Below are 27,325 nucleotides of genomic sequence, written 5' to 3'. Positions count from 1 at the left end.
CTTGTCTTACCAGGCAACACCTCATTCATCGTTTTTAAAGAGAATTTGTGGATTTTACCATTTCATTTCTGCCATGAATCTTTCATTTAAACTCCCAACTTGAACGTTTAAAAACAGTTAAATATTGTGATAGTATAATATTTTTTTTTCTTCTTCATGTTATTGGTATTGTGCCTCCTAATGTGAGGATGTCTACATGGCATGGTTGGAGTGGGGATGGGGGAAGGAGCTGGAGCTCAGTATCTCTCCTAGTACAATAGGAGAGAGGGGACCTAATCCCCGTTAACGGATTAATTATCTTTGGGCTCTATCGTGTCGCTGCCTTGTAGTGATTTCTCCTGGGCGTTCTTTTACGAGGTGCTCCAGCCTGCTGATAAGACTCCCTGTGGGGTGTCTCCTCCATCTTAATCCCTCTCTCGCTCTCTCTCACTCCCATTCTCTCTCTATCTACCTCTCTCTCTCTCCTCTCGCTCTCTCTCACTCCCATTCTTTCACTCTCTATCTACCTCTCTTACGCTCTCTCTACCACTCCCACTCGCTCTCAATTTCTCTCTCTCTCACTCCCATTCTCTCTCTATCTACCTCTCTCTCTCTCCTCTCGCTCTCTCTCCCTTCGCTCTCTCTCCTTTCTCCCTCTCTCTCGCCGAGCGCTCCTCTCTCATCCATCAACACAAGCACCTCTCCACTGTGACCAGACAACCATACAATTACGGCCTGTTTAATATTTCAATAGCAAGAAAAGAAACAGGCTGTAATTGTTTCTTTTTAAACATTTTTCACCCCCCCAACCCCACACATTTTGGGCACATGACTGCAACCCTTTTTTCAGGATGGGTTTATTTCGAGAGCATCCAGAGCTGATGGGTGACAGAACGTATCAGTGAGAAGGTATATATTTGCCGGAAACTAGAGAAGAACCGAGAGAGGAAGAGAGAGCCTTCCCTCCGTACGCAAGTCAAAGGTAAGCGATGGATCACCCCTGGTACCCAACTACATCTGGGTTTAATTGTCTGTGTGGTTAGGAAGATGAACGAGCAGTCAAGTGAATTAGGGCTGTTATCTCATTGCATTTTAAATGTTGAAATATTCATCTTCAAATGTTCAAATCCTATGCAGATATTCATAAACTGTGAGCTATGTTGATGCTGAAATTAGGACATTATCTGAATTTGCCTTGCAGTTAGACCACTTATGTTTATCTTTAATTAAAATAGATTAGTCACCTGGTTATCTTTTTTTTCATCATGAATGAAGTATTTGTCGTTTGTCTCAATTAATCCCTTGATTACAGTTTCATCTTGGGGGTAGACATTTTTATTATTTTAGGCTAGATTACCAATTAGCTTGGTCTGGGAGAATTTTTGTTATCCTGCTGTCATGTCCTCTTCCTGAATACCAGAACAGTCTCTGTGTATGACTGGCTGTGTTGCCCTGTTTAACAGACAGACAACTGCCCGCACTTTGTGGACAAATTGTTCAGTTTATGGAAAAACTTTGCTCCCAGATTTTGAAGAAGTAGGCTAATCAAAGTCTAGCTCTTTAGCTGTAACAGACTGTGACATGGAAAGTCAGGTTCATCAGTCAGAAAGTAAGCTACTGTATAGGTTGAATGGACACAGTAGGCTACTGTTGAAAGATTTCACTCAAACGCACACACAAACCTAATGGATGTTGATCGGTCTGTGGTGTCCGGAGACCATATTGCAAAAACTGCCGTTAAAGGAACTTCCATTAGTACGTCGTTAACGCCTTCATGTGTGGAACATAACTGATGATTAAATGGCCATAATAATAGCATGATTTCTATAATTTTTGCTGCAGTGAATTATCTTCTCCCAACAACGTAAAAACAGTGAGCGAGTAATGGCAATGTGAGTTACACAACAGAAGACAAAAGATGTCAACTGATAAGTCTCCCGTATAGGCGGAGGAAATGCCGTTAGTTCTGAGTTTTTTCTCATTAACCACCTGCCATAATGGCCTTGTAGATTCAGTCGATGGTTTCAAACACGCTCTCAAATAAATCCACTCCCAAGATTTTTTTGTTCAGCTCTGCTTTGTACAATAGGATAATCAATCCTCCATACCGGCCTCATTCTCTCTTCCCAAGTCTTTGTGTAGAGGCGCTTAGATTAATTTGATCAGCGAAGAGAAGCTGTTCCTCTCCTTCTCCCACTCCCCCTCTTCTCTACCTTGGTCGCGTGAGCGCATACTCATATATGTGTCTTTGGTTATGCAATCATAAACAGCATGATAACAAGCTGGCAGTTGCCATCACGTCAACTTGAGTCTTGCTCCGCCTGACAACTGCTGAGCAACGCTGCTGTAAGGTGGCCCTTTCCTTCTGTCGCCTGATTTTCTTCCTGGACAAACCATTTACAGCACAGTGCCCACTTTTGACATCTATAAATTAATCATAGAAGCTTTGTTTCCAGGGGGATCGTTTTTATGGACGTAGCCGACGTGTATTCCCTGGTTGTTGCTTCAAAGGGAGTTTAAGCACTCAGGGTGATTTCTTTAAGAAATCGGATCAAGTTTATTTGCTCTATCTCTAGTCTGTCTAACTTCATGGTATTTGTATTAACTATTTGATAACTGTTTCATCTGCAATACATATGTCATGACAAAAAGCCATAATGTCATAATAGTTTTTGAGTTGATCCGTGGTTGCAATCTGTGAAGCTAATGATGCTGTGCTGTGATGACGACAGTCTGTTAACGTGGTTGGTGGGAGGTAGACGGGTGCATCGTGTGTGAGCCAATCACAGATTTAATAAGTGAAATGGAGTTCTGGCATTGATTTAATTTTTGACAGTTGGGACATTGCAGCCATTAAGGTGGAAAGGCTTATTCAAATTGGTTTAGAACTGTCCTGTCTGGCCTAAGGGAGATCTGTTAACTCATTCTGGGCCAGCGCTTCCCCACATCTCCACTGCTGTCAGATACACTGGACAGAGATTTGTACTTACTGTGTTGTTGTAGAAATCCTAGCACATTGTATTCAGTACAAATGCAGGACTGTATCTGATCTGACTGAGTCAGTGTCATATCAATGGGATATTTAGAAAAAAAACTGGTGCATAGTAAAGAACAGTGCTGCTTGTTAAATGTTTACATTGGAGCAGGAATGAAATATACAGCATTCAAAGAGGTCAAACCAAATCAGAACATCTGGTTTATTAAACCCTTTTGGACTGAAACGCAGTATTCTTTCTGCTTTCATAGTTCGTGTCATGACTCTTCAAGCCCCTCTGTCTCTCTTTATTGTGAACTGTAAAGACTACCCTCTCTCTCTCTCTCTCTCTCTCTATGTCTCTGTCTCTCTATCTCTCTCTGTCTCTGTGTCTCTCTCTCTCTCTGTCTCTCTCTCTCTCTCTCTCTCTCTCTCTCTCTCTCTCTCTCTCTCTCTCAGACAGCCGTTGTCAGTGGTCCAGACTGTACTCTCTCCTCCTAAGCTGTCTTGAAACCCTCCCGTCTTTAAACAAGTAAAGCTCTGAAATTCTCTTAATCTTGCACAATCAGTGTTGTGCCCACTCGCATCCTCTGATCAGCCCCACCCGGACCCCTCCTTCCCTTTGCTCACCCTGTCATTGTAATAAGGATTCCAGTTTCTGTTTGAGCTAACCGGATTTTCCTCTCGTATTTACCCTACTTTCTCCCCCTTGGCTGGGGGGCTGAGTGTGGGCCGGAATTTGGTGCTGGAGCAGAACTTAGAAGAAAATAAAATGTTGTTTTTCCCTTGTATTCTTTGTTTCCATTTGTAGATGGATGGGTTTCTCTTACTCCTCCACACAGGAAGAGTTAGACGTGGGTGTGAGGACTGTAACTAAGCCCACACGAGTCCCATCTAGTGTCACCTCTGTTCCCAACTGTCCCCACCTCTACCTCCTACCTCCTCATTCAGGCCCAAGGGGTGGTGGCGATTGGGAGGGACGTAGTGGCTACCTGGCAGTGATGGAGATGGAATTTCCCTTGACTTGGCAGGAGTTGCCCTCAGGCACATACAGTATCTAGCACTGAACCCTGTTCAAAGCCTATCCTAAACCATGAAATGGACAACACTAATCTGACAGAAGGAAATACAATACCTTATACTGTGTCTTGGTAGCAGTCTCTTGTACAGAGAATACTCTGATTTATGCTCTTTTAACTGTACATAGCTGACATTTAGACCATAAAACCTTAACTCAGTCACCTTCATAACTGCATCAGTGATTGGTGGGGTGGTTGGGTGAGAGGGTGAGAGGGTGGTTTGGTGAGTGGGTGAGAGGGTGAGAGGGTGAGAGGGTGAGAGGGTGGTTTGGTGAGAGGGTGAGAGGGTGAGAGGGTGAGAGGGTGAGAGGGTGGTTTGGTGAGAGGGTGAGAGGGTGGTTTGGTAAGAGGGTGAGAGGGTGAGAGGGTGGTTTGGTGAGTGGGTGAGAGGGTGAGAGGGTGAGAGGGTGAGAGGGTGAGAGGGTGAGAGGGTGAGTGATGCAGCATGTGTGGTGGTCCTGCCCTCTTTCTTGTCTCTCACTTTGTCCTGCCTGAGGGAGAGAGAGTTGACAGTTGAAATGATGCCCTTTGGTTTATGCTCCCTCCCTCCCTCCCTCCCTCCCTCCCTCCCTCCCTCCCTCCCTCCCTCCCTCCCTCCCTCCCTCCCTCCCTCCCTCCCTCCCTCCCTCCCTCCCTCCCTCCCTCCCTCCCTCCCTCCCTCCCTCTCCCCTTCCAACAGGGTGGAGGAGGGGGTGCTTGGCAGTAGAGTATGGCTGCCATGGCGACGGTTCCCAGCTACACCCCGTCGCTGTGGGTGAGGGTGTGCCACGCCCTCCCCCGCCTGGACCTCACCATGCAGATGAGAGACAGCGCCTTCGTACCTGACAGCTGGGAGTACCAGCAGGTAATGCACAGCCAATCGTGGGACACCTGGACAGGGACTGTCCAATCACAAGTTGCACCTCAACCTTCACTGTCAAATTAGCAATGCCACTAAATACATATTAAATCCAATCAAGTAAAAATACCCAAACTAAATCGGTTGGTCAACCAGTCTTTTATCTAACTATTTGAATCAAGTTCATGTCTTTAATATTATGAAATGCCTATCCATGTTCGATAGATGTTCTGAGAACCGTCTATGCCTTGTCATTGGCATAATCTTGCTGATATGAGTCGTGAATTTAACAGGCTTGTTCATGCCTGTGGTGATGTTCCAGTTATTGACTGCTCCAAGAAAGCCTGACCTGGCTTTGAACTCATCAGAAATGTTACACCACCTGGCTGCCTCGCCACAAACCTGCTGGCCCCTCAGTGCCCTGTGGTTCTACCACAGTTCATGTACCTAACACCACCAAAGACCACAAGCCATGCCAGTTCTAACCAGCAGTCAAGTGTAGTTTTGCGAAATTGCAGCAGGCATCAGCCGAATATGGTTGGGATTGATTGTTACGAGTGTTAACGATGTAATTCTTTTGTGGGTGTTCAGAACCAGACCATGTTGTGTTGCTTTGGGTTTAATGATTTCAGAGCTTCATCTTGTCATGTCGCACACATCACATGTCTGGTATATTTCTGGTACAGATACAGAGACTCCAATAATCTACCAGTAGAGAAAGACAAAAGAGATGGAAAGTGCCCAGAGAAAGGAAGAGAGCGAGGGAACGACATAGTGGAACAGAAGACTGGGCAGAGATAGAGAGAGAGAGAAATAGAATGAGAGTGAAAAGGGAGAGGGAAAGGGAGAGAGAGATAAAGAGAGTGGCAGTGAATGTATTTAAGTAGGTCACAGATTATTAATAGAGATTCAGTGGCATGGATAGAAAGAAAGAGAGAGGGGCAGAGGGGGAAAAGAGTGGGGGAGAGAGAGAGAGAGAGAGAGAGAGAGAGAGAGAGAGAGAGAGAGAGAGAGAGAGAGAGAGAGAGAGAGAGAGAGAGAGAGAGAGAGAGAGAGAGAGTGGGGGAGCACACGGGAAACGTGGATGGGTTGGGGGATGGATGGATGGATGGATGAGGCAGGAGGTAGAGGAGAGAGAGAGCAGGGATAAGGTAGAGGAGCGGAGAGTGATGGAGAGAGACAGAGAGAGACAGAGAGAGACAGAGAGAGATAGAGGGAGAGACAGAGAGAGAGAGGCAGAGTGAAATAGAGAGAGACAGAGAGAGATAGAGGGAGAGACAGAGAGAGAGAGGCAGAGTGAAATAGAGAGAGACAGAGAGAGATAGAGGGAGAGACAGAGAGAGAGAGGCAGAGTGAAATAGAGAGAGACAGAGAGAGGCAGAGAGAGGCAGAGAGAAGCTGTCTGAGACAGAGACAGACAGAGACAGACAGAGAGAGGCAGAGAGAGACTGAGAGAGAGACAAAAGGAAACAGAGAGAGGCAGACGAGCAGATGGATGGGGATAAAGCTGTAGCTGTGTGTTTCCCTCTGCTAATGCACTCTCCAGTAATGTTCAGGGTGTGTAAACGTGGTCTGATGCAGAGGAGCGATAGGGCTTAATGACGTTGACATCACCCACATGATGTGCCATGTCAGTAGGGAGATGTATGGCTTTAGCAACAAGCTACAGTCGACCTTGATCTTATTAGTGCAGTGTGTATTCACCACACTTCCGAGCGCTCGGCTTACGTTTGTGATTTTGTGTGTGCACGATTGTGATATGTTAAAAAGCCTCTAGCATAAATAACACAATTCATATTCTCACACCTTTTCAGACACATATCCCTCCTGCTATCTGGGGTGGGGCAGTGCAGGGGGTTTTACTCGACTCACAAAAGTGAGGATTTCATTGTAACAAACACAGAATCATAGTCAACGTCAGGATCTAATACGCTTTTACACAGTCCATTAATTCTCCATCTTTCCTTGCTCTCCTTCTGTCCTCTCTGCTCCTTCTTGTTTCCTTCCTCCTTCCTCCTTCCTCCTTCCTCTCCTCCTCTGCCAGACCCTGCTGGTTCTGTCCAGCCTTTCTGCCATCGCTCTCGTCCTCTCCCTCCTCGTCATCCTCTCCTTCCTCATACACTACTGCTGCTGTCACCGCGGCGACCGGAACGAGGGCTCGGAGGAGGAGGAAGAGGATGAAGATGGCAGCACGGGCCATGGATATGGCGGGCGGAAGGGGCGGGGCATCTGCTGCGTCACCTGGGTGTCGGTGGCGGCCGTCACACTGTGCTGGTAAGGAGGAGGGGGGCGCTGTGACGGTAGGGACGGGGTCCCGGGGGCCGGGGGGCCCGGGGGCCGGGGGGCCAGGGGGCAGAACCCCAGAGGAGGAGAGGGTTGGCTGTTGTCTTGGTGTGAAAAGTCATGTGATTATACACACACAGGGCATAGTCAATATGGACCAAGCTTGTTCATCAGGGTTGGCTGACTATGGATCACATGGCCTTGATTCCCAAGTTTGGTTACGCAGCCAGGAAACATGACACTGCTGACCACAGGGGGGGGGAGGGTGATGTCACGGGGGGGGGGGGGGTGATGTCACAAGGGGGGGGGGGTGAGGGTGATGTGGTTTTGAAACGACCGCATGATTTCCCTTCGGTGTGACGATGACTTGGAAGACCCACCTCAAAGACCCGAGTCTTCTCACCTCCTCCCTCTCCTCCAGCTAGGTCTGGTGACAGTTGGTCACCACCACACCATGTTAGAAAACGTTCATTTCAGTCTTTAGTCTTTGTCATTTGTCCAAAACCTCACTGAGACACATGAAGGAAGAGGGCTGGAAGCTGCGTAATGGTGGTTGAGTGATTTAAATATGATGCAGCAATGAGCAATACACAGCAAGCACTGAGGGTTCATGGTTTTGCTTTGGCTTCACAGAGCAGACTTGTGTGTTTTTTTGTCAGTGGATCAATTGTAAGGCACAATATGCTGCCGTTTGGATTTCTGCCTTCATCTGGCAAACAGTAAGACAGGCAGACAGGCAGACAGGCAGACAGTCAGACAGACAGGCAGACAGGCAGACAGGCAGGCAGGCAGGCAGGCAGGCAGGCAGGCAGGCAGGCAGGCAGGCAGGCAGGCAGATAGACAGACAGGCAGACAGGCAGACAGGCAGGCAGGCAGACAGGCAGGCAGGCAGGCAGGCAGGCAGGCAGGCAGGCAGGCAGGCAGGCAGGCAGACAGGCAGACAGGCAGACAGACAGGTAGGAAATAGTAGTTGTGATGTTGTTCTGTTTTCCCCCACAGGGACAAGCGATCACGAATCTCTAACACTATGAAATTGACATTTCTGATTCACTCTTCAAGTTACTTCGCCAGATTTCACATCTCTGTAGTCTTGGCAGACTCCAAACATTTGTGGTGCATGTCTTCTTGAATGTAGCTTTACTGAAACATTTAGTGCACATTCGATGTCTAGAAACGTGAAAATCTGCACAGGCACTCCCCCCTCCCCCCTTCCCCCTCTTTCCCCTGCATTCTAATCTGGGTCACATACTTTGTGGGAGATTGGGTCATACCATTTTTCTCTTGTCTGGGGGGATTTGATGAACATCTGGCTCAAGGCTTAATCTGAATATTTGAATAACAAAAAGATGTGTAAATATGTCAGTATTTCTAATATAATTCCTGCTGAAGACTAAGGACAACAACTAAGACTTTGCTTTCATTATTTCCATAAATATTATTATTTCATCCTCTCCTTGGTGCTTCTCCATGTTCATTGGTTCATTCCTTTCATCCAATTTCGCACCATCCTCACCATGTCTATCTTGTTGTGTCAAATTCATTTAATATGTACATACACACTGAATTAAACATAACTCTTGTAGTGCTTCTCTCCATCTCTCTCACTCCCTCCTTCCCTTAATCCTTGTTTCCTTTTTTTCAGTGTTGCCATAGGCGTCGGTTTCTACGGCAACAGCGAGGCTAATGATGGGATGTATCAGTTGACCTCGTCTCTTCTCACAGCCAATTACACGCTAGCGTCCATCGATCTGTTGGTGAGTGCTCCCCTCTGCTAGCCCGCTGTCACAGCGGGATACAGTGACCACCTGCTTTGCATATCTGTGTCTTTCCTACACAGCAGTGTGTTCATGTGTAAAACTGTGAGAAAAGCAAGGTGTAAACATCTGCCATGTTCAGTATCGATCAACCTGATGACTCATGCGGTCAATATGTGGCACAGTGACGAATGTCTGGTTTCCTTTGTGGAGGCAAAGGGACGGTCTCATTCAGTTCACATGGATATATAGACATATGGATATATGAATGGGCGGATAGATGCTTGGATGCTTTGAATGTGTCCAATATATTTTATAATTGTGAAAGCTATTCAAAGCAAGTATACCCGTTTTGTTCATCACAACCTATGCCAGTATGATTTCATATAGTCATCATATGTATCAGCTATAACCTCTCGTTCAACCCGCCCCTTCCTCTTCCTGCTTCCCCAGGTTTCAGACACCATCACTGGGCTGCAGCTCTCTGTCTCCGGGCCCCTGACCTCCATGGAGGAGCTGTTCTCAGGCAGCAAGCCCTTCCTGACTTCCACGCGGAACTGCCGGAGGCTGTCCGAGAACGTGGTGAGCCTGCTGTCTTCCCTGGCGCTGGCCCGGGGCGGGGACGGGGGTCTCTGGAACGGCAGCAGCAGCAGCGGAGCCCCCATTGCGGCCCTCACCCCCGCGCCCCCCTCGGTGGCCCCCACCACGGCCCCCGCTGGAGGGGTGATGCCCACCCCCTTCTCTCCCGGCTGGGCCGCCAACACGCTGGTGGTCAATGAGGACTACAGGTGAGAGGTGGAGAGAGGTTGTCTTCTGGAGGGTTGTGTCTTATGGGGATGTTAGTGCTCTTAACTGCTGTTATATAACTGCAGTAAACTGTACAATAAACTGTACGCAGGATGTTATGTAACTGCAATAAACTGTACAATAAACTGTACACAGGATTTAATATAGCTGACCTGGGTGTGTGTGTGTGTGTGTGTGTGTGTGTGTGTAGGTGGCTGTCGTATGTGTTGCTGCTGCTGCTGGACCTGATTGTGTGTCTCTTTATCCTCCTGGGGCTGGCCAAGCAGGCTCGCTGGCTCCTCATCCTGTAAGCACACACACACACACACACACACACACACACACACATACACGCATACACACAGTGTAAACTCTGAGTGTGCTCCTCCTGTGTTCCAGGATGACGGTGCTGGCTTGGCTGGCTCTGTTCCTGAGCTGGGGGTCTCTGGGCCTGGAGACCGCCTCTGTGGTGGTGAGTGGACCTTCCTCAAGTGGCACGTCCAGGGGGGAGGGAGGGGGAGGGGGAGGGGGAGGGGGAGGGGGAGGGGGAGGGGGAGGGGGAGGGGGAGGGGGAGGGGGAGGGGGAGGGAGGAGGGAGGAGGAGGGAGGAGGGAGGAGGGAGGAGGGAGGAGGGAGGGAGGGAGGGGGAGGGAGAGGGAGGGAGGGAGGAGGAGGGGGGAGGGAGGGAGGGAGGGAGGGAGGGAGGGAGGGAGGGAGGGAGGGAGGGAGGGAGGGAGGGAGGGAGGGAGGGGGAGGGAGGGAGGGAGGAGGGAGGGGGAGGGGGAGGGGGGAGGGAGAGACAGAGAGAGACAAAGAGAGACAGAGAGAGACAGAGAGAGAGACAGAGAGAGACAGAGAGGTTAACAGGGTCTCTGTGCTCCGGTACCTCAGTCTAGGTTTTCCTCCTTTCAAAAACCGCTGCAGCCTCCTGCTCTCCTGCCCTCCACTCCTGCAGCCTCCTGCAGCCTCCTGCCCTCCACTCCTGCAGCCTCCTGCAGCTTGCTGCCCTCCACTCCTGCAGCCTCCTGCAGCCTCCACTCCTGCAGCCTCCTGTAGCCTCCTGCCCTCCACTCCTGCAGCCTCCTGCAGCCTCCTGCCCTCCACTCCTGCAGCCTCCTGCTCTCCTGCCCTCCACTCCTGCAGCCTCCTGCCCTCCACTCCTGCAGCCTCCTGCCCTCCACTCCTGCAGCCTCCTGCCCTCCACTCCTGCAGCCTCCTGCCCTCCACTCCTGCAGCCTCCTTGCTCTCCCTCCCTGGTTGAACAAGCTGTTGCTCCCTGTGGGGGAGTTATATTACCCTTCGATTAGCTGCAGCTGGGCAGGGGCCAAGTGGCAAGGGTGAGCAGGTGGAAATACTCCTGGTTTGTTTACCTCAGCCAGGCTCTTCCTCCTCCACTGGGGGTGCCACCCATACAACAACACATCCATCTCCCTGGGAGGGGGGCTGGGGTCCGGGGGCTGGGGGGCGGTGGCTGGGGGCTGGGGGCTGGGGGGGACTAGGGACACTCCCCTGTTCCACTGTGAGAGAAAAAGGGGGAGACCCTTCATGGCCGGAGAGAGGATGCCAGAAAAGCCATGCTGTGAGGCCTTGGTTTCCGAATCCAAACAGAATAGAGTCTGTGTGTGCGTGTGTGTGTGTATTCCTGTGCTTCTGTGCACATTGTGCTGTGAAAAGACAGGCATCCTGGGGAACGCTGCAGTCGTGGCTGGAGACCAGAAAGGCAGGAAAATGGGGCAGAGATTAAAGATTGAAAGACTGTGTTTGTTTGTGTGTGTGTTTGTTAGTTGTCTGATGTGTGTAAATGCACGAAAGTGCATGTTTTTTTAGTGAGAGTGTGTGGGCGTTTGGCTTTGAGGAGTGAAGATGGAAGATGGAAGAACACAAGTGCTTTCAACAAGCAAGAGAGACAGGGAGAGAGGAGGAGTCAGTGAGAGAGTGAGAGAGTGATGGAGGGTAAGGAAAGAGAGACTTAAGCACAGTTAACTCTGAGTGAAAGAGGAAAGATAAATCAGCTGGCCCAGCGAGACACCGGAGGCTGTTGATTCATCTCTAAAGGCTCACTGGGAGAGAGAGAGAGAGAGAGAGAGAGAGAGAGAGAGAGGGGGGGGGGAGATGGAGGAAGAGAGGGTGAGAGAAGGAGGGTGTGGGTGGGGGCATGGGTACCCATAGGAACAACATTCAATCCCATGAATTGTCAATCAACGAATGCTTTTCAAGCAGAGTTTTTTTGATTTGACAGTCAGTGCATTTCTCCCGCTGCTCCTACATTAGCGGAGACGATGGTGTGTCAGACGTCCAGAGGACATAGTGACCTCCATCCGTGTCCGCGATGCAGAGCCGCTTGTGTAGCATTCGGCCCAGTCTGAGTCCACGACCTGGGAAGTTTGGCAGGAGAAGAGTGGTGAGGGTGGGGGCAGACGAGGGCACAGCCTGACTGAAGAGGGCCAGTGTTGCTGCCGGGGGGAGCAGAGGGGGCTGGGTGGGCTGGTTATGGTGCTCCAGTGTTATGTGGAGCTGGTGGGAGATGTCTCAGTGTCTCTGGGTCCACACAGAGCCCCTCTGTCCCTGGTCACTGACAAGGAAACAATGGCCCAGCTGTGGGGGGGAGGGATGAGGGCTTGGATGAGGGCCAGGCTGGCCCTCTCATGTCCCGGGTAGGACCCCCCCTTCCCCCCCCTCTGGCTGGCTCTGAGTGAAGCTCGCTCTCCCTCTTCTGGCGGAGTCACCCCTTGCTGTGGCTGAGCGCTCATCAGATGAGAGGTTTGGGGACACGTTTAGGGGAGTTGGGGGCGGTGGCACACTGGGCTAACGCATCATGTAGGCTGAGGCTGAGGGAGTTCAGTCTGTCTGAACAGACCAGGAGTTCTTCTAGGAAATAAGTATGTCAGTCGGTCAGCGTGTCTCCGCTAACTCTCCCTCTTGTGATTTCTCTCTCTCTGCCTCTCTCTCTCTCTCTCTCTCTCTCTCTCTCTCTCTCTCTCTCTCTCTCTCTCTCTCTCTCTCTCTCTCTCTCTCTCTCTCTCTCTCTCTCTCTCTCTCTTTCTCTCTCTCTCTCTCTCTCTCTCTCTCTCTCTCTCTCTCTCTCTCTCTCTCTCTTTCTCTCTCTCTCTCTCTCTCTCTCTCTCTCTCTCACATTCTCCCTCTGTATCTCTCTCCGCCTCTTTCACATCTGTTTCGTTAGGCTCTAAGTGACTTTTGTTCAGATCCAAATACGTTTGTCCTCAACTCCACCCACTTCAACTCTGGAACCAACCCAGGTAGAGTCTCTCATCCAGGATCTCCCCATCCCAGCCACCTTGTTACTCGCATGGCTGCAGAACACTACCATACACACGAGAAACCTCCCTTGAGTTTCCTTTTAAACATGCACATGCTCACTGTTTGACAGTAAACACAAGTTCACTATAAAACTCTATTGAACCGAATGTGATGAACCGCACAGCAGTGACCTGACACTTTATCCACTAATCAATTGTTGTTGTTGTGTCTGATGTTCAGACGTACTGGACTACTACCTGACCTGCAGCAGACGCATGAACAGCCCATTCCAGCAGGTAGACCACACTCTTCCACATTGCTAATAAACAGATTACAATAACATAATATTATTAATGATTGTATCTGTCTGCATCTTCTGGTGGGACGTCCTGTCGTTATATGTTTCAACAAATTGCCTCTCGGAAGACATGAAAGTTTTCTAAATCAGTTAGAACCGGGAATGCCTTTCTGTTGTACTCTAGCTCTATGTTGGTCACAGTGGATGTGCTGTAATACAGGTTTTGGCAGTAACGCTGTGTTTGGAAGATAGTGCTGTGTTGTGATCGTGTTCAATCCTGGGCTCCAGTTGCTGACTCAGTCCCAGAGGGCGCTATCCAGCATCCACACTCACCTCGCCAACCTGGACCGAAACGCGCTCCCACAGTTCCCAAAAGCAGAGGTATGGAAGTTCACCCGTAAGACACAGTTACCCCCCAACCGCCATAGATGGAAAAAGTACAACCTACACACATCCTTCACTTAAGTAAAAGTACAGATACTCGTGTTTAAAAAGACTCTGGAAAATGTTGTGACGACACTTTTTCTAAAGTTTCTAAAGGATCTAATAGCCTACAGTTTTGGAACAAATATTTGAACAAAACGTTTTGAAAGGTTGACAAAATATTTTCGAAAAAAAAGTTTTGAAAAACGTTTCTAACGGTTGACAACACATTTTAGAAAAGTAGTGTCTCTCTGCCAACCCAAATTTCTCCCCACCGCACAAGAAATGCGATACCATGGTGCCTCTAAGTGAAGCCCTGTGACATACCTTGGAAGAAGGGCCATACAAATTTAATGTGATTTGTTTGTAGAAATCACTGCGAGAGGTTCAGCAGATTCTCAACTCGACGGAGGGCAACTTCCACCAGCTGGTGGCGCTACTCAACTGTCGCGGTCTGAACAAGGTTAGGCGCCTCAATGTGTGAGACGTGGGGTTCACGCACCCGTGATGTTGCGTCGGGTTTGTAACCGAGTCTGTTAAATGATGTCTCGCAGGACTACATAGACTCGCTGAAAGGCCTGTGCTACGATGGCATGGAGGGGTTACTCTACCTCTCCCTCTACTCCTTCCTTTCGGCTCTTGCTTTCACCGCTATCCTCTGTTCCCTGCCCGGTGCTTGGAGAAGCTTTCACAGGTGAGTGTGTGTATCTGCGTGTGTTTATGTGCGGCTGCGTTTGTAGCCCTGAAATAAGCCCTTAAAAGTTGGTATGTGAGAGAGAGGTCCTCTGCGCCATGTTGTTGTTTACTGTGTTGAGGCTTTTCACACAATCACTGTGCCTAGTTTATTCTCCATGATCAGCCAAAAGGTATGATTCTATGCACGTTTCTGTGGTGTTTGTGCGCAACTCATTGTGTCTGATGTTTAGCCTTCGCCTCCCACAGCATTGTCCTTCAGTAAACCGGTTCCAACTGTGTCACACAGCCAGCATAAAGGGAAAAAAGATTAAAGGATCAAGGGGATTCATTTTTTTTTCTATCTGTGAATATCAATGTCAAATTAAAAAATAAATCTGTGTACTGAAAAACATGGCTGAATGCCCCACCACAAAGGAATCTATGTAAACACATTTTTTTATGTAGTAAATTACAAAACCATATTATTTGACCTTTTCATCACCTGTGTTCCCTCGGCAGACTACGGCAGCAAACATGCCGATGGAGCCCTTATTGTCATCACAATAGTCAGTTAAAAAGAGCCTGAATACCTGATGTTAAAATGTCTGAATGAATTTCGTGCTAAAATACTAGCGAGAGAGTAGCATCCAGACCACACTCTCCTCGACAGAACCAGGTTCCTCAGGGTCAGAAATCGCAGAACCGTCACCCATCATGCCTGCTCTCACAAGTTCTCCTCTGCTCTCTCTCTGACGACGACAGTGATTCCGAGGAGTACGAAGATTCCGACAGCGAGAGCGAGGACCCCTTCACTTCCCATCAGGCACGTAGACAGACGGCCGCGGGGTCCCAGCGAGGGGCCTTGCCCCCCTTCTATAATTACCCAGGGGCCGGCTGGACCCCCCCCTTTTCTAGTGCGCCGCCTCTCCCGTGAGTAACACAGACACACAGACAGACAGACAGACAGAATGGCCCAAGGTGTCGCCCCTTGCCCCTAGGCACTGGTATGGGATCAGTTCTACGTTTGTTCCCCTCAGCGGATGACGGTGTTTGGGGAGGCAAAGCTGATCCCAGATCTGTACCTACGGGCAACTTCTGCTTAGAATTTAGAGTAGCACAGGACAGGTCACATAGTGAAGGATGCATGAACAATACATAGACTGACCTTTGTACTTTGTACTACTGCTTCACTTATGATTTTCAGTTATGAGTCAGGCGTTATGGACAGGGAAAGAACTGATTCTCACTCTTAGCGCATACAGACAAGTTACACATAACACTCTCAACACAACACCTATACCAACTAATTTACACAGATCAGTAGAGCAGTCACAGTATATTTATGCACGTACAGTCTACAGTACATATATTCACCTCACAGATCCTTAATCCTATAAACACATAGGGCTAGTTCAAACCCACAAATCTGCCAGCTAAAACGCACTCAACGCAGACAGACACACAGACAGGTCTATGTGGACTAAAGTGTAGGCAGAGAAACAGACACAACTCCTGAGGTCTGTCTGTCTGTGTGTCTGTCTAACGGTCTGTCCAGCCTTCCAAAGACAGACCATGTAGGCCGCTCGGTGATTTCAGGGATTTTCGGCTGCGTCTAAAATGACGCCCTGTTCCCCGTGTGTTGGAGTGCACTGCTCCATGCCGTTCCTGTCCTCAGTAGTGTACGTTTAGGGGACAGTCTCGTCACTTATGCCACAGCCCCCCGCCGCATTTTATACCCCGGAGATGTGAGGCTCAGGTTGATGTAGGTAACACTCCCCATTATTCCCAGCTGTCACCCACACCATGGTGTCCCAAGTCCATGTCTCTCAAATGACCTCTACTTTAGCTCTCTCTCTCTTTTTTGTTTCTTCTTTCTATCACTCCCTCTGCTTCCTGGTGTTCTGCTTCTTTTCACCTGCCCTCACACTTCCTGTTGTTATCCTTCCCTGCCTGTCTTATTTCTCTCCCTCTCTCTCACTGTCCAAACTCTGCGAGTCCAGTTAGTCCCCTAAATAGTTTAACGCCCCACCTAATGTACCACCTATGTAAAACATAACACTGGATTCAAAGCTCAGTCTGTAGTCTAGACTGTTATCATATACAACAACAATTAGGAGTGTTTCCAGTAGGAAAACCAGCCAGAATTATTGGACATAATTCAAACAAGCACAAAGAGTTCAGTCAACTTCTGTTACATGCGAAGACTTGGGGTTGTTGTACACTACTCCAAATGACTTAAATCAGGCAAAACTATTCAGGTGAACTATCACATTGGGACGAGTAAATCACGGTGCACTTTGCACTTCCCAAGATGCACCTGGCAGAAGTGGACTGTACTGCCAGGCTCTGTAGACACTTTCACACGCTATCCCAACATCACTAACACAACACTAATGCCACCAGTTATAACGAGGTCTGTTTTGAAAACGCCACCATTTCTCTAATCACTCTTCCTCCCCCTCTTCTCACCCCACCTCGGCACCCACCTCCCTTCGACCCCCCTCCTTCTATCCGTCTTTCTCTCAACGTGTCTCACCCCTTATTTCCTCTCTTGTTCATCCTTCACACCTCCTCCTTTCCCCCCGTGGTCCTCCTCCCCTCCCCCCCCCTCTCTCTCTGTCTCTATACAGGACTCCAAACGTTTCCTCCAATGGCAACCCTGGCTATGAGAGCCTGCCCTTGGCAGACAGGCAATCCCCACCCCCTTCTGTGAGTTCCTCTGTACTTGTGACATCATCATAATCTGTGGCGTTTGTCATCACTATAGATTTAAACCCACTCGCGGGGTGCAAAGTGGCTGTACGTGTTTGGGTAGCAGATGTGATTATCGTGGGGGAGGGAAGGCGCCTTGCAGGACCCTGATTTCTGGCCTGTCATCAAATCAAAGGACAAAAGTTCTATGTTCAAATGACTATTTGACATTAAAGTTTTTGTGCTGTTTTTTTCCATTGTTATTAACTCTGAAAGTGCTTCTACTACACATTGGTAGACCCTACATGGCCAGGCTAGAAAAGACAGATGTTTACGGTTTTGTCCGTCGTCATAACCCAAAACCAGAACCTTTTCTCCTCCGTAGCTACGGCCATGTAGTTACCACCATATAGTGTCCAAAGTGGGGTGCTTGAAAGAGAGGTTGCCTTTTACAACACGATTTAGGTTCAAGTGATCTTCCCCCTGACCTTACCTAAAAGAGGCGTGGCCTCAGTTATGTTTGACCCTTGACCTTTGACTGGAGGAAACCTCTGCTTCATCCACCCCTGGTCCACAGATTATGGACATGTGTGACCACATGGGGCAATGTCTAAGTGACATGGATCAATAATTGTGATCTTGTTTCTCTGTTTTCCCTTCTCTCTCTCTGCACACCTTTCTCTCTCTCTCTATCTCTCTCTCTCTCTGCACATCTATCTCTCTCTCTCTCTCTCTGCACATCTATCTATCTCTCTCTCTCTCTCTCTGCACATCTATCTCTCCCTCTCTCTCTCTGCACATCTATCTATCTCTCTCTCTCTCTCTCTGCACATCTATCTCTCTCTCTCTCTGCACATCTATCTATCTCTCTCTCTCTCTCTCTGCACATCTATCTCTCTCTCTCTCTCTGCACATCTATCTCTCTCTCTCTCTGCACATCTATCTATCTCTCTCTCTCTCTGCACACCGTTCTCTGTGGATCTGTGACCACGGCTCCCGTTTCCAAATCTCATCTGGCTTTCTGAAAGTGCAGTACTCTCCCAGCATGCTGACTGGTTACGGGGGCAATCAATCACACCCCAACCCCGCCCACTCAAGAAACCTGTATTCACGTTGACTCTTTTTTTAATGTTAGATAATGTATAGAAAATGTTTAGTTTTCTTATGAACGGACACTACTGAGATGAAAAAATAACTAACGAAAAATAAATCGAATGCTAAATGTGAATTAAAGGTAACGTCAGTACCATGGAGTGTTATGAATTAGAAGCACTTAAAAGAAACAGGATTGAATTGACTGTTGTAGTAACTCACTGTACGCTAACGCCAGATAGGTAGCATGGTTATGAAGAACTCTGAACCAGGTTCACTCAGTCAAAGTTACCCCTTCCTGTCCCCTGCCCCCCCCCCCCCCCCCCCCACCCCCCACCATCTGTCCAGAGTCTTTGTGAACTGTTGTGAGACAAGCCAAATGGTATTGACGTTACATTGTAGTTTTATATTTAAAAATGTATCAGTATCACCACTTTATTTTCAAGTTTTTATATCTAAATATTGTGGTAGAAAAGCACAGGCACGTAGCAAGGGGACGTATATTCAGTGACTGAATATGAAGTTTACTCACTTGGTATTCACTTTGATTTATTTTTACTTTTTTATAGGTGGCAATTCTGTATTTCCTTCGTATTACCTTCAGATACTATTCTGTACATTTTGCTGTTGATAAGATCTGATTAATCACAAACCTTTGGTCTTAAACCAATACCCCAGAGGGCTATGATGACCCTCCTTTAAGGCTGAGGGGAGAACTACAACTACCAACCAGCCTTGAGTGGTTAGGAGAACTACAATTCCCATGCAATGACAGCAGGTACATAGCAATACAGCTCCTGGTGCTTCAGTAGCCCTACCGTAAATAGCAATAATGACTATGTATAGCAGTGGGTTTCTGAGCTCTCTATAGGATGTTATGTATATATAAATGGTATGTCTGAGATTTCAATGGACCCCTTTCATGCCTTGACCTTGTTAACCCTTGACTTAAGTTTGTATGGTCAATGCTCCTTTTGAATGGCATCCTTTTTCACTCCAGAGTCTAATATAATTAAAATAACAACTACAATAAACCCATGCCTTATTTGTTTTTCTTTTCTCCCAGTTGTGACACTACAATAAAAAAACGTGGTTTCATATAAATACCATTAATTTATTATTATTTTTGTATCCACTGAGTTGATGAGTTTGCTTGTGTGTGTCTGGGCATGCATACTTGCATTTGTGTAGTCTGTGATGGAGCAAAAGGGCTCCCATTCACTTCAGATATGCATAGATATGATGAAGAGACAACCTTGGAACAAGGATGTGAAATATATTACATTTACAGTAATTTACCATACTAGACCTTTCACAGGCTCCTCTGTGCGTGGGTGAAGAAAACAGTTCTAGAAGGTCTACCAAAACAGTGCATAGATGTGTTAGAACATGGGAGAGTTTCAGAGAGAGGGAGAAAGATGTAGAGAGGGGAAGGAAGAGAGACAGAGGGGAGGGGGGGGGGAGAGAGAGGGGAGATAAAGACAAAACCGCAGCACTGAAGATAAAAGTAGAACAGCAAAACCAGTCAAATAATTCCACTGCTTCATTTGGTAGAAAGCTTTCTCCCACTTCCGTTCTCTTTGGGAGTCAAGTATTTTAGTGTTTGGGACAGTGTGTGTGGTGTGTGTGTTTGTCATTGTGTGTGTGATCTTGAACTCACACATCCTAACAACTCGTAGTGCATCCCCTGAAAAAAAATTCTTTTGAGAAGCATCCCTTGTTTAAAAAAAAAAATGCTGTATTTTGTAAGTCCATGCTGCATGAAGGAATGTCCTGCCCAGAAGGCCTCACTTCTTTGGTTCCTCGGAGTTCAGCCACGTTCCATCTTCTTCCACCTCCCGTCGAACCACAAGTAGCATCTCGCCCACGTCCTGAGAAAGCTGTTCGCTGAGAAACACCCTGAGAGCAGAATGCAGAGTGGGAAAGTAAGGAGGAGAGAGAGGGAGGACTGAGAACGCCTTTAAAAGGGAGCAAAGTGCAAACAACGACTTTGAGGTAAGCCTCATGTGACTGGTCTCGCGGCATGACTCACTCGATGAGACACGAGAGTTCTGTAAGGACTAAAGAACAACACTATGGCTGTCTCTACTGAAGTACAGTTAAGTTTATACTGGGAAATTAATTTCATCCGTACAAGTTCAGACGGAAAACGGATAGAGATCACTGAATGCCCTCCAACCCCATCTGTTCCCAGCCTGTCCTCACCAGAGGTCTGCCTCATTCCCAATGCAGATAGGACTCTTCAGTTTGGAGTCCAGGTTGTAGTACTGTCCGTTGACCTGGCGCACCGCCAGCCAGTGTCGCCTCCGAAGAGGCAGAGACACTAATCCAAGAGACACGCGCGATGGAACGTTCAGGATGAAACCGTGGACTTTGGTAACACAGAGGTTCTGTACAGCCCTAAAGGAGGAGTGAGTTAGTGAGGCAGGGTGAGGATTATTGACTGATAATGGTATTTCATGGGGTCTACAGAGGGGACGCTGCTATCTGTGAATGTGACCTGAGGTGGTGGGGTTAGAGTCCTGCTTTTACCTGCGTTTGTCCCACCACACCGCAGCCAAATCTCTGCTCTGTAACGCAGCCATTATAACGTTTACATCATAGTTCCCTGTTCCTAACATTGACCGGTGAGGATTCACAACACATTGTGGAGCTAACCTGCAGAAGAGGGGATAGGAACATTGTCAGAACATACTCCACTCGTGTTTGTGGTGCGAACAGCCGTGTAGGCTTCAACGTGCGGCCTTACCGCTTGCAGATGTCATCGGCTGATTCCTTAGTGAACACTCGCTCCTGGAGGACGTTGTTCAGAGCATGAATAGCGCACAACTCCAGTTTCTGCTTCTCATGAAATACTTCTCCTTCGCTCATAATAACTCTAGTGAATAATCATTCAAACAAACAAAACACACGCACAGGCAGTGAAAACTAACGTTAGCTGTACTTTAAACCACAGTACAAAATGTTCTAATTTGTCAAATTCTTTATTTAAAACGATTACTTGAACTTGCATCATTGCTTAGCTTGAAAAGCCAGGCTAACCATTCGCTTACCCCGATGCCGATGGAAGTTCAACGCTGTACAATAGCCGTATAATACAGTATATGTGGGTCAGTAATATATTCACTGTCTCTACTCCACGACAAACTACATTAAAACATGTACTTACTCCACAGATTAATATACTATGCATGAATTTGCTGACGACGCGATTTGACTCTTGTGAAGAATAGGCTCGATTCCTCAGTAAAAACGAGAAACAGGAAGCAATGCTGTTGTTGTTGTGCAGCTGCCATGCACATAGCCACGCCCCCGCTCGCTACTGCGTTGTTTTTGTCCACGCTAAACTCAAACAACCAATAAACACAGACTGTGATGAGATCTCAAAATCTGTTTTCAATTCCTTGCATAAACCTACTACGTCGACATCTAAGATTTAAATGTAGCATTCATTTAAACGGACAGCGTTTTAACAAAGCACACGTGTAAAAAAAAAATCTAATAATTTCGTGGACGTAGTTAGTCAACACTGACAGACAGCGGTGTTAAAGCGCACTCCAGTGGTGACAACTTGATACTGCAGTGAACGCGGTCTTGATATTATGGATGAGATGTGATCAACTTTCCACCCATACATTTTGCAACAACAAAGAAGACACAATATATTTATGACTCAATTGTGAAACTGCATTAAAACATTGAAGGTTTCATGCAATGTGTTTAAATTATAGTTGTTCTACCTAGCTGCAGATTGCTAAATAAGTGGAGAAATTATTTGTGTGTGTGTGTGTGTGTGTGACAGTTTTTCCACACAGGGGAATCAGTACTTTCTGGAGTATTAATCTATTTAGCGGATTGTATTTATTCCTGCGTCTCTCACTCTCTCCCATTTTACTAAATTTCCAAGTTCCTTACCTTGTTTACTTGTCCCTGACCTACCCTAAAATGTACCGATGCACATAATTCCTACACACTTACACATGCACACGCACACGCACAAGGGGCAGGGTGGGTAGGCCTGCGTTATTCAAACGCACCTATGGTTTTGGAGTGTTTTCTACATCGTCGACGTTAGATGGCTGGTGGGGCTGCCAGCTATGAGATTCATAGGAATTCCAGAGCAGTGATTGGTCAGGTCGGTTGGGTCCTCTTACACGATTGGTCGAGGCAGTATTTCGAGTATCGTATTTTTGTTCCTGTGTCAACGAAAAGGCTAAAACGGAGAACAGAGAAAAGCTGGCAAGCTAGCATTGCAAACACGCGAAAAGTCACTGTGACACTGGACGATTACCGTAGTTTGCTCTGCACACATCGGACCTGATATTTTCATTTACAAAATACCAAGTTTGTTTTAAAATTAGCATCTTGTGCCTCCTGCGACTGTCTGAGTTTGTTAGCCAAGTTGCTAACGGTGAAGCCTTTGAACATTTCTACCAGCTAACTAAGCTAACCTGCTAGCTTGATCGCCGACCCGAAATAGTCCAGCTGGCTGAAACGTTTTGAAGACATGGTAAACGTTCGAGATTTTGACTCGCTATAAAGATGTTCTTAATGTACCAGTTAAATATTAGCTCATCCAAAGATTGTAGCTAGCTTTTAGACGACGTCGCTAGTGCCGCTAATTGAGCCTGTCGTTGGTTTAGCTAGCTAAACATAGCCGTCTTAGCGTACGTGTAGCTAGCCAAGACTCATTTAGCTAGCGCTAGCTAGCAAGCTATGGCCTTATCTTCGGCCAAGTCAACTAGTCTGTTTCAGATTTTTAGGATGTTGTAACCATAAATTGACAAGAAGGCCTATCTTGGTAAAAAAAAAAAGAGAGCGATATTCGGCCATATATTTAGACACTTCTATTACATAGCGCTATCTTATCTTGTTTAACTTTACATCCACGGCATACGAGCGTATGTGGCCATATCAATTAGCTATGATTCTCGATTAAATACTGACTGTTGGGGCTAATAAAGATGGTCCGCAGGCTAGTGAATATACAAGCACCCCTAACTTAATTTGGCCATCAAACTATCTACATAACTAAATGGACAGTAACAGCTCCCTGGTGTTAACGTGTGGAAATAAGGGTTCAAACACCAGCGTTTGGAATGTGGGTTAAACGGAAGAAATGCAATTATTAGGCTAGCTAACCGTTTTATTTCCTTTGCAGAACTCCAATGTGGAGAACTTGCCTCCTCAGGTTCTGCGTCTGGTATATAAAGAGGTTTCTGCGTTAGCAGCAGACCCCCCCGAGGGTATTAAGATATACCCCAGTGAAGAGGACATCACAGAATTGCACACAGCCATTGAAGGACCAGGTAACTAAACGATGCTATTTAGTCAGGAATATTTACATAGATTCACTTGAATTTTTAGTCATAAAACATGCAATCCTTTCAATTTATGACATTTCTTCCATGTTTTTTTTGTCTTTGCCAGAGGGAACTCCATTTGCTGGGGGTATTTTTCGTATGCGCCTTGTCTTAGGGAAGGATTTTCCTGCTGTACCACCTAAAGGTTACTTCCTCACTAAGATTTTCCACCCCAATGTGGGGCACAAAGGAGAGATCTGCGTCAACGTGCTGAAGAGAGACTGGAAGGCAGAGCTTGGCCTTAGACATGTATTACTTGTAAGCAACACCTTCTCACGCTTGCTTTAAGTTACTGTATGTTTGTCGTATGAACGCAGCAAATATGTTGGACGAATTACAATTTGTCATTGCTAAACGACTTGTTTGCGAAAAAGCTAATACTTTTTTCTTCTATTCTACTCCTCCTCCTTCTCCCCCCCCCATCCTCCTTCTCCCCCCCCATCCTCCTTCTCCCCCCCCCATCCTCCTTCCCCCCCCCCATCCTCCTTCTCCCCCCCATCCTCCTTCTCCCCCCCCATCCTCCTCCCCCCCCATCCTCCTCCTCCCCCCCATCCTCCTTCTCCCCCCCCATCCTCCTTCTCCCCCCCCCATCCTCCTTCTCCCCCCCCCCATCCTCCTTTCCCCCCCCCCCCATCCTCCTTCTCCCCTCCTCCCTCCTCCTCCCCGCCCCTCCTCTTCCAGACCATCAAGTGCCTCCTGATCCACCCTAACCCTGAGTCTGCTCTGAATGAGGAGGCTGGGCGTCTCCTACTGGAGGACTATGCAGAATATGCATCCCGTGCTCGCCTGCTCACGGAGATCCACGCCATGGGGGGCCCCGGGGGCACCTCGGGGGCCCCTCAGGACCCCCCCGACGGACCACAGCCAAAGAAGCATGCAGGCGACCCCACGAAGAGGGCAGCGGGAGCAGGGATGGTGCCCGCCGCAGCCCTGGGTAACGGAGCCAACGCAAACAGCACAAGCAGCAGTAGCAATAGTAATGTAGTGGGCAAAAAGAAAACGGATAAAAAGCGTGCTTTGAGGCGACTTTAATGATTTAGATGCATTCTGTGTGTAAATATAAATATTGAAGTGTGCAGATTATGTTTTTTTTTTTGTTCCACTTCCCTGACTCTTTCTATCCCATGATTGTACTGTCCGTTTTGTACTCATTGCATATTATGTACCTGATTTTTCCTCTATATCCTATGTTCCCTTCTGACCCTATGCTAGTGGAGAAGTCAGAGGGTCATGAAACCGTATTGCCATGATTTTGTAACCTTTCATAGCCTTTACATACACACCACTATTGAAAATGTCTGGCATCCAGCTGTAAAAAGGGTTTTTATTGCCCAAAGTGTTTGCTGGCATATTATAAAAACTCTCCCTCCTTCTCAATTTGGTTCCATTTGCTGTGACAGTACTGTGTATTGTCTAGTCAGCCTCCTGTTGGGAACCTGGGCTCGGTCATAATGTTTTGCTATATCCGATTTCAAATACCTCAATCAAAACAAGATAGTCATGTTGTTTTAGAAGTGTGAGTGTAAGATTATGCAGTTGGTTTGGTCTATTTGACTCTCCAAAGCAGGATTCATAGCCAAAATTCAATTTTTTTGAACAAAGCAAAGCTTAATTTACTGTTCATTATGTCCTGTCTTCATGGAATAAAAATGCAGTTATTTCATCATTTTAGAAATGTAGCTGGCTTGTGTATAGGTCTGTATTATAGACTTATGTGAAAATGTTCTTAGGTCAAGTGAAAAAGAAACCCCATTCAGTTACTTTAATGAGTTTGACAGGGACCTCAAGTAATCGAATTGTGGTCCGTCTCATTTTCTCTCCCCTGTCTATTTGACAAATATTTGTACTTTTTTGATCCAGTATTTTCAATAGTGGTTTAGAGTATGCTTATATTCAGCTGTCTAGGTGTGTGGATGAGAATGTAGATGGATTGCTATAGGGGAATAGGCTACAGTGCTGGATTGTGTATACAGTATCTAGAAGATTAGCTATATCAATCCATGCAATTTAGTTTTGGTGATTTAATCACGATAGCCTCTCAGTTCTACGGCTCGAGACAACTACCCTGCCCTCATCAGATGGTTACAGAAGCATATCTCTCCATCGGGAAAACTCCACAGATTTGATAGAATTGACCTCCCCACCTAGTGCTTTGCTTTGGCATGGTTTCCTGGACAGCCTTTCTTCCTCAGCTCTGAATGCATGTTGGGGCCTACATTTCCCAGGGAAACATTCTCAAGCACTGTCTTCAGCTAAGGTTGAAGCAATAGGTGCCTGGGAAACCAAGTCATCGTTCAGACGTGTGGATGGGTATTTTTGTGTCCATTTAAGTTATTTAAATTAATAAAAATTGAGATATCGAATTGTGTTATCGGTCTCTGAATTACTGAGTATGGTGAAGATTTGACTTAGAATTGAGCACGAAGGGGTCACCACCGGGAAGTCGGAACATGGCGCTGTAACGCATGTGTATACGTCATCTTATGGTGAAGACACAGCGTGTGTATACGTCATCTTATGGTGAAGACACAGCGTGTGTATACGTCATCTTATGGTGAAGACACAGCGTGTGTATACGTCATCTTATGGTGAAGACACAGCGTGTGTATACGTCATCTTATGGTGAAGACACAGCGTGTGTATACGTCATCTTATGGTGAAGACACAGCGTGTGTATACGTCATCTTATGGTGAAGACACAGCGTGTGTATACGTCATCTTATGGTGAAGACACAGCGTGTGTATACGTCATCTTATGGTGAAGACACAGCGTGTGTATACGTCATCTTATGGTGAAGACACAGCGTGTGTATACGTCATCTTATGGTGAAGACACAGCGTGTGTATACGTCATCTTATGGTGAAGACACAGCGTGTGTATACGTCATCTTATGGTGAAGACACAGCGTGTGTATACGTCATCTTATGGTGAAGACACAGCGTGTGTATACGTCATCTTATGGTGAAGACACAGCGTGTGTATACGTCATCTTATGGTGAAGACACAGCGTGTGTATACGTCATCTTATGGTGAAGACACAGCGTGTGTATACGTCATCTTATGGTGAAGACACAGCGTGTGTATACGTCATCTTATGGTGAAGACACAGCGTGTGTATACGTCATCTTATGGTGAAGACACAGCGTGTGTATACGTCATCTTATGGTGAAGACACAGCGTGTGTATACGTCATCTTATGGTGAAGACACAGCTCATCTCGAGGGGCAGACGTGCCCCCCTACCCCTAGTGCAGTCTACCAACCGGCACCAGGTCCACTGAAATGTGTGGCAGAATGTCCTTGGACTTTCCAGTGAGTTCTCGCTGCAATAAGCATCAGCCTTTCTCACCTGTGTGGAAATAGAAGGTTGCCATGCACATAATTATAAGGGCCTCAGGCACCTGGGGTCTGGACTGGCTGTGACACCTCCATGATACCCCCTTTTAGAACTGTGTTCAGCCATGCCCCCTCCCTGTCCCCCTTTATCCTGCCTGTCACAGGTTCCACCTGGAATCAATTGCATTGATGGTCAGCCATTTATTTCTAGATTTTGCACAACAGGGTGGCAGCAACACGTTTTGGTGCATTCAGATCACTGATCCAAACTTGTAGCCTGTAGCAGGCATATAGCAGGATACCAGCTTGTCTATGTGCGCTGATAATTCAATAGCCCTATGTTTTGTCAAGTGAAATTATATATTTTTAATGAGAATTATCCACAAAACAGATCGGTAGTCATTTGCACAAAACTTATCACATTTGAAACGCATCATTGAATTATTCACGTTGGTTGATTGACAGATTTTCTGACACTCCGTGTCGATCCTGACGA

General features: G+C 47.1%; 3 protein-coding genes across 5 annotated transcripts; 2 read left to right on the top strand and 1 right to left on the bottom strand.

Annotated features, from left to right (window-relative positions):
• Window positions 1–741: 741 nt before the first annotated feature.
• Window positions 742–18,435, top strand: ttyh1 (tweety family member 1). Its single transcript, XM_084668869.1, has 15 exons — window positions 742–961; window positions 4,712–4,876; window positions 6,915–7,144; window positions 8,796–8,907; window positions 9,361–9,695; window positions 9,905–10,000; window positions 10,093–10,165; window positions 12,875–12,950; window positions 13,192–13,247; window positions 13,538–13,630; window positions 14,043–14,135; window positions 14,227–14,366; window positions 15,110–15,277; window positions 16,978–17,056; window positions 18,072–18,435. Exons 2-15 carry the CDS (start codon window positions 4,742–4,744, stop codon window positions 18,153–18,155), a joined length of 1,770 nt encoding a protein of 589 aa, XP_084524995.1. The 5' UTR covers window positions 742–961; window positions 4,712–4,741; the 3' UTR covers window positions 18,156–18,435.
• A 1,410-nt stretch (window positions 18,436–19,845) lies between these two features.
• josd2 (Josephin domain containing 2) lies at window positions 19,846–22,161 on the bottom strand. 3 transcript variants are annotated; one of them, XM_084668867.1, is made up of 5 exons: window positions 22,046–22,161; window positions 20,880–21,008; window positions 20,663–20,788; window positions 20,336–20,530; window positions 19,846–20,029 (listed from the first exon to the last, which is right to left on the bottom strand). In XM_084668867.1, the coding sequence occupies exons 2-5, from the start codon at window positions 20,999–21,001 to the stop codon at window positions 19,918–19,920; spliced, it is 555 nt and encodes a 184-aa protein (XP_084524993.1). In that variant the 5' UTR covers window positions 21,002–21,008; window positions 22,046–22,161; the 3' UTR covers window positions 19,846–19,917. The 3 variants fall into 3 exon arrangements, with proteins under 3 accessions (XP_084524993.1, XP_084524992.1, XP_084524994.1); XM_084668866.1 differs by lacking the exon at window positions 22,046–22,161 and adding an exon at window positions 21,300–21,966; XM_084668868.1 differs by lacking the exon at window positions 22,046–22,161 and adding an exon at window positions 21,184–21,313 and having other exon boundaries at window positions 20,880–21,006.
• Window positions 22,162–22,305: 144 nt separating this feature from the next.
• On the top strand, window positions 22,306–25,856 carry ube2s (ubiquitin-conjugating enzyme E2S). Its single transcript, XM_084668865.1, has 4 exons — window positions 22,306–22,640; window positions 23,292–23,439; window positions 23,561–23,751; window positions 24,175–25,856. The coding sequence occupies exons 1-4, from the start codon at window positions 22,638–22,640 to the stop codon at window positions 24,523–24,525; spliced, it is 693 nt and encodes a 230-aa protein (XP_084524991.1). The 5' UTR covers window positions 22,306–22,637; the 3' UTR covers window positions 24,526–25,856.
• Window positions 25,857–27,325: the final 1,469 nt, after the last annotated feature.

The sequence above is a fragment of the Hypomesus nipponensis genome, chromosome 2 (assembly GCF_054491055.1).
Source record: "Hypomesus nipponensis isolate SF chromosome 2, ASM5449105v1, whole genome shotgun sequence".
NCBI lineage: Eukaryota > Metazoa > Chordata > Actinopteri > Osmeriformes > Osmeridae > Hypomesus > Hypomesus nipponensis.
This window is presented reverse-complemented; position numbering and strand designations above follow the sequence as displayed.

Coding starts and splice junctions, on each gene's coding strand:
- ttyh1 (XM_084668869.1), top strand. CDS start 4,742: ATGGCTGCCATGGCGACGGTTCCCAGCTACACCCCGTCGCTGTGGGTG. Junction 10,001..10,092: donor GCTCGCTGGCTCCTCATCCT/GTAAGCACACAC, acceptor CCTGTGTTCCAG/GATGACGGTGCTGGCTTGGC. Junction 14,136..14,226: donor ACTGTCGCGGTCTGAACAAG/GTTAGGCGCCTC, acceptor GATGTCTCGCAG/GACTACATAGACTCGCTGAA.
- josd2 (XM_084668867.1), bottom strand. CDS start 21,001: ATGAGCGAAGGAGAAGTATTTCATGAGAAGCAGAAACTGGAGTTGTGC. Junction 20,789..20,879: donor GCCGATGACATCTGCAAGCG/GTAAGGCCGCAC, acceptor CCTCTTCTGCAG/GTTAGCTCCACAATGTGTTG. Junction 20,030..20,335: donor GGGAATGAGGCAGACCTCTG/GTGAGGACAGGC, acceptor TTCTGCTCTCAG/GGTGTTTCTCAGCGAACAGC.
- ube2s (XM_084668865.1), top strand. Junction 23,440..23,560: donor CACAGCCATTGAAGGACCAG/GTAACTAAACGA, acceptor TGTCTTTGCCAG/AGGGAACTCCATTTGCTGGG. Junction 23,752..24,174: donor GCCTTAGACATGTATTACTT/GTAAGCAACACC, acceptor CTCCTCTTCCAG/ACCATCAAGTGCCTCCTGAT.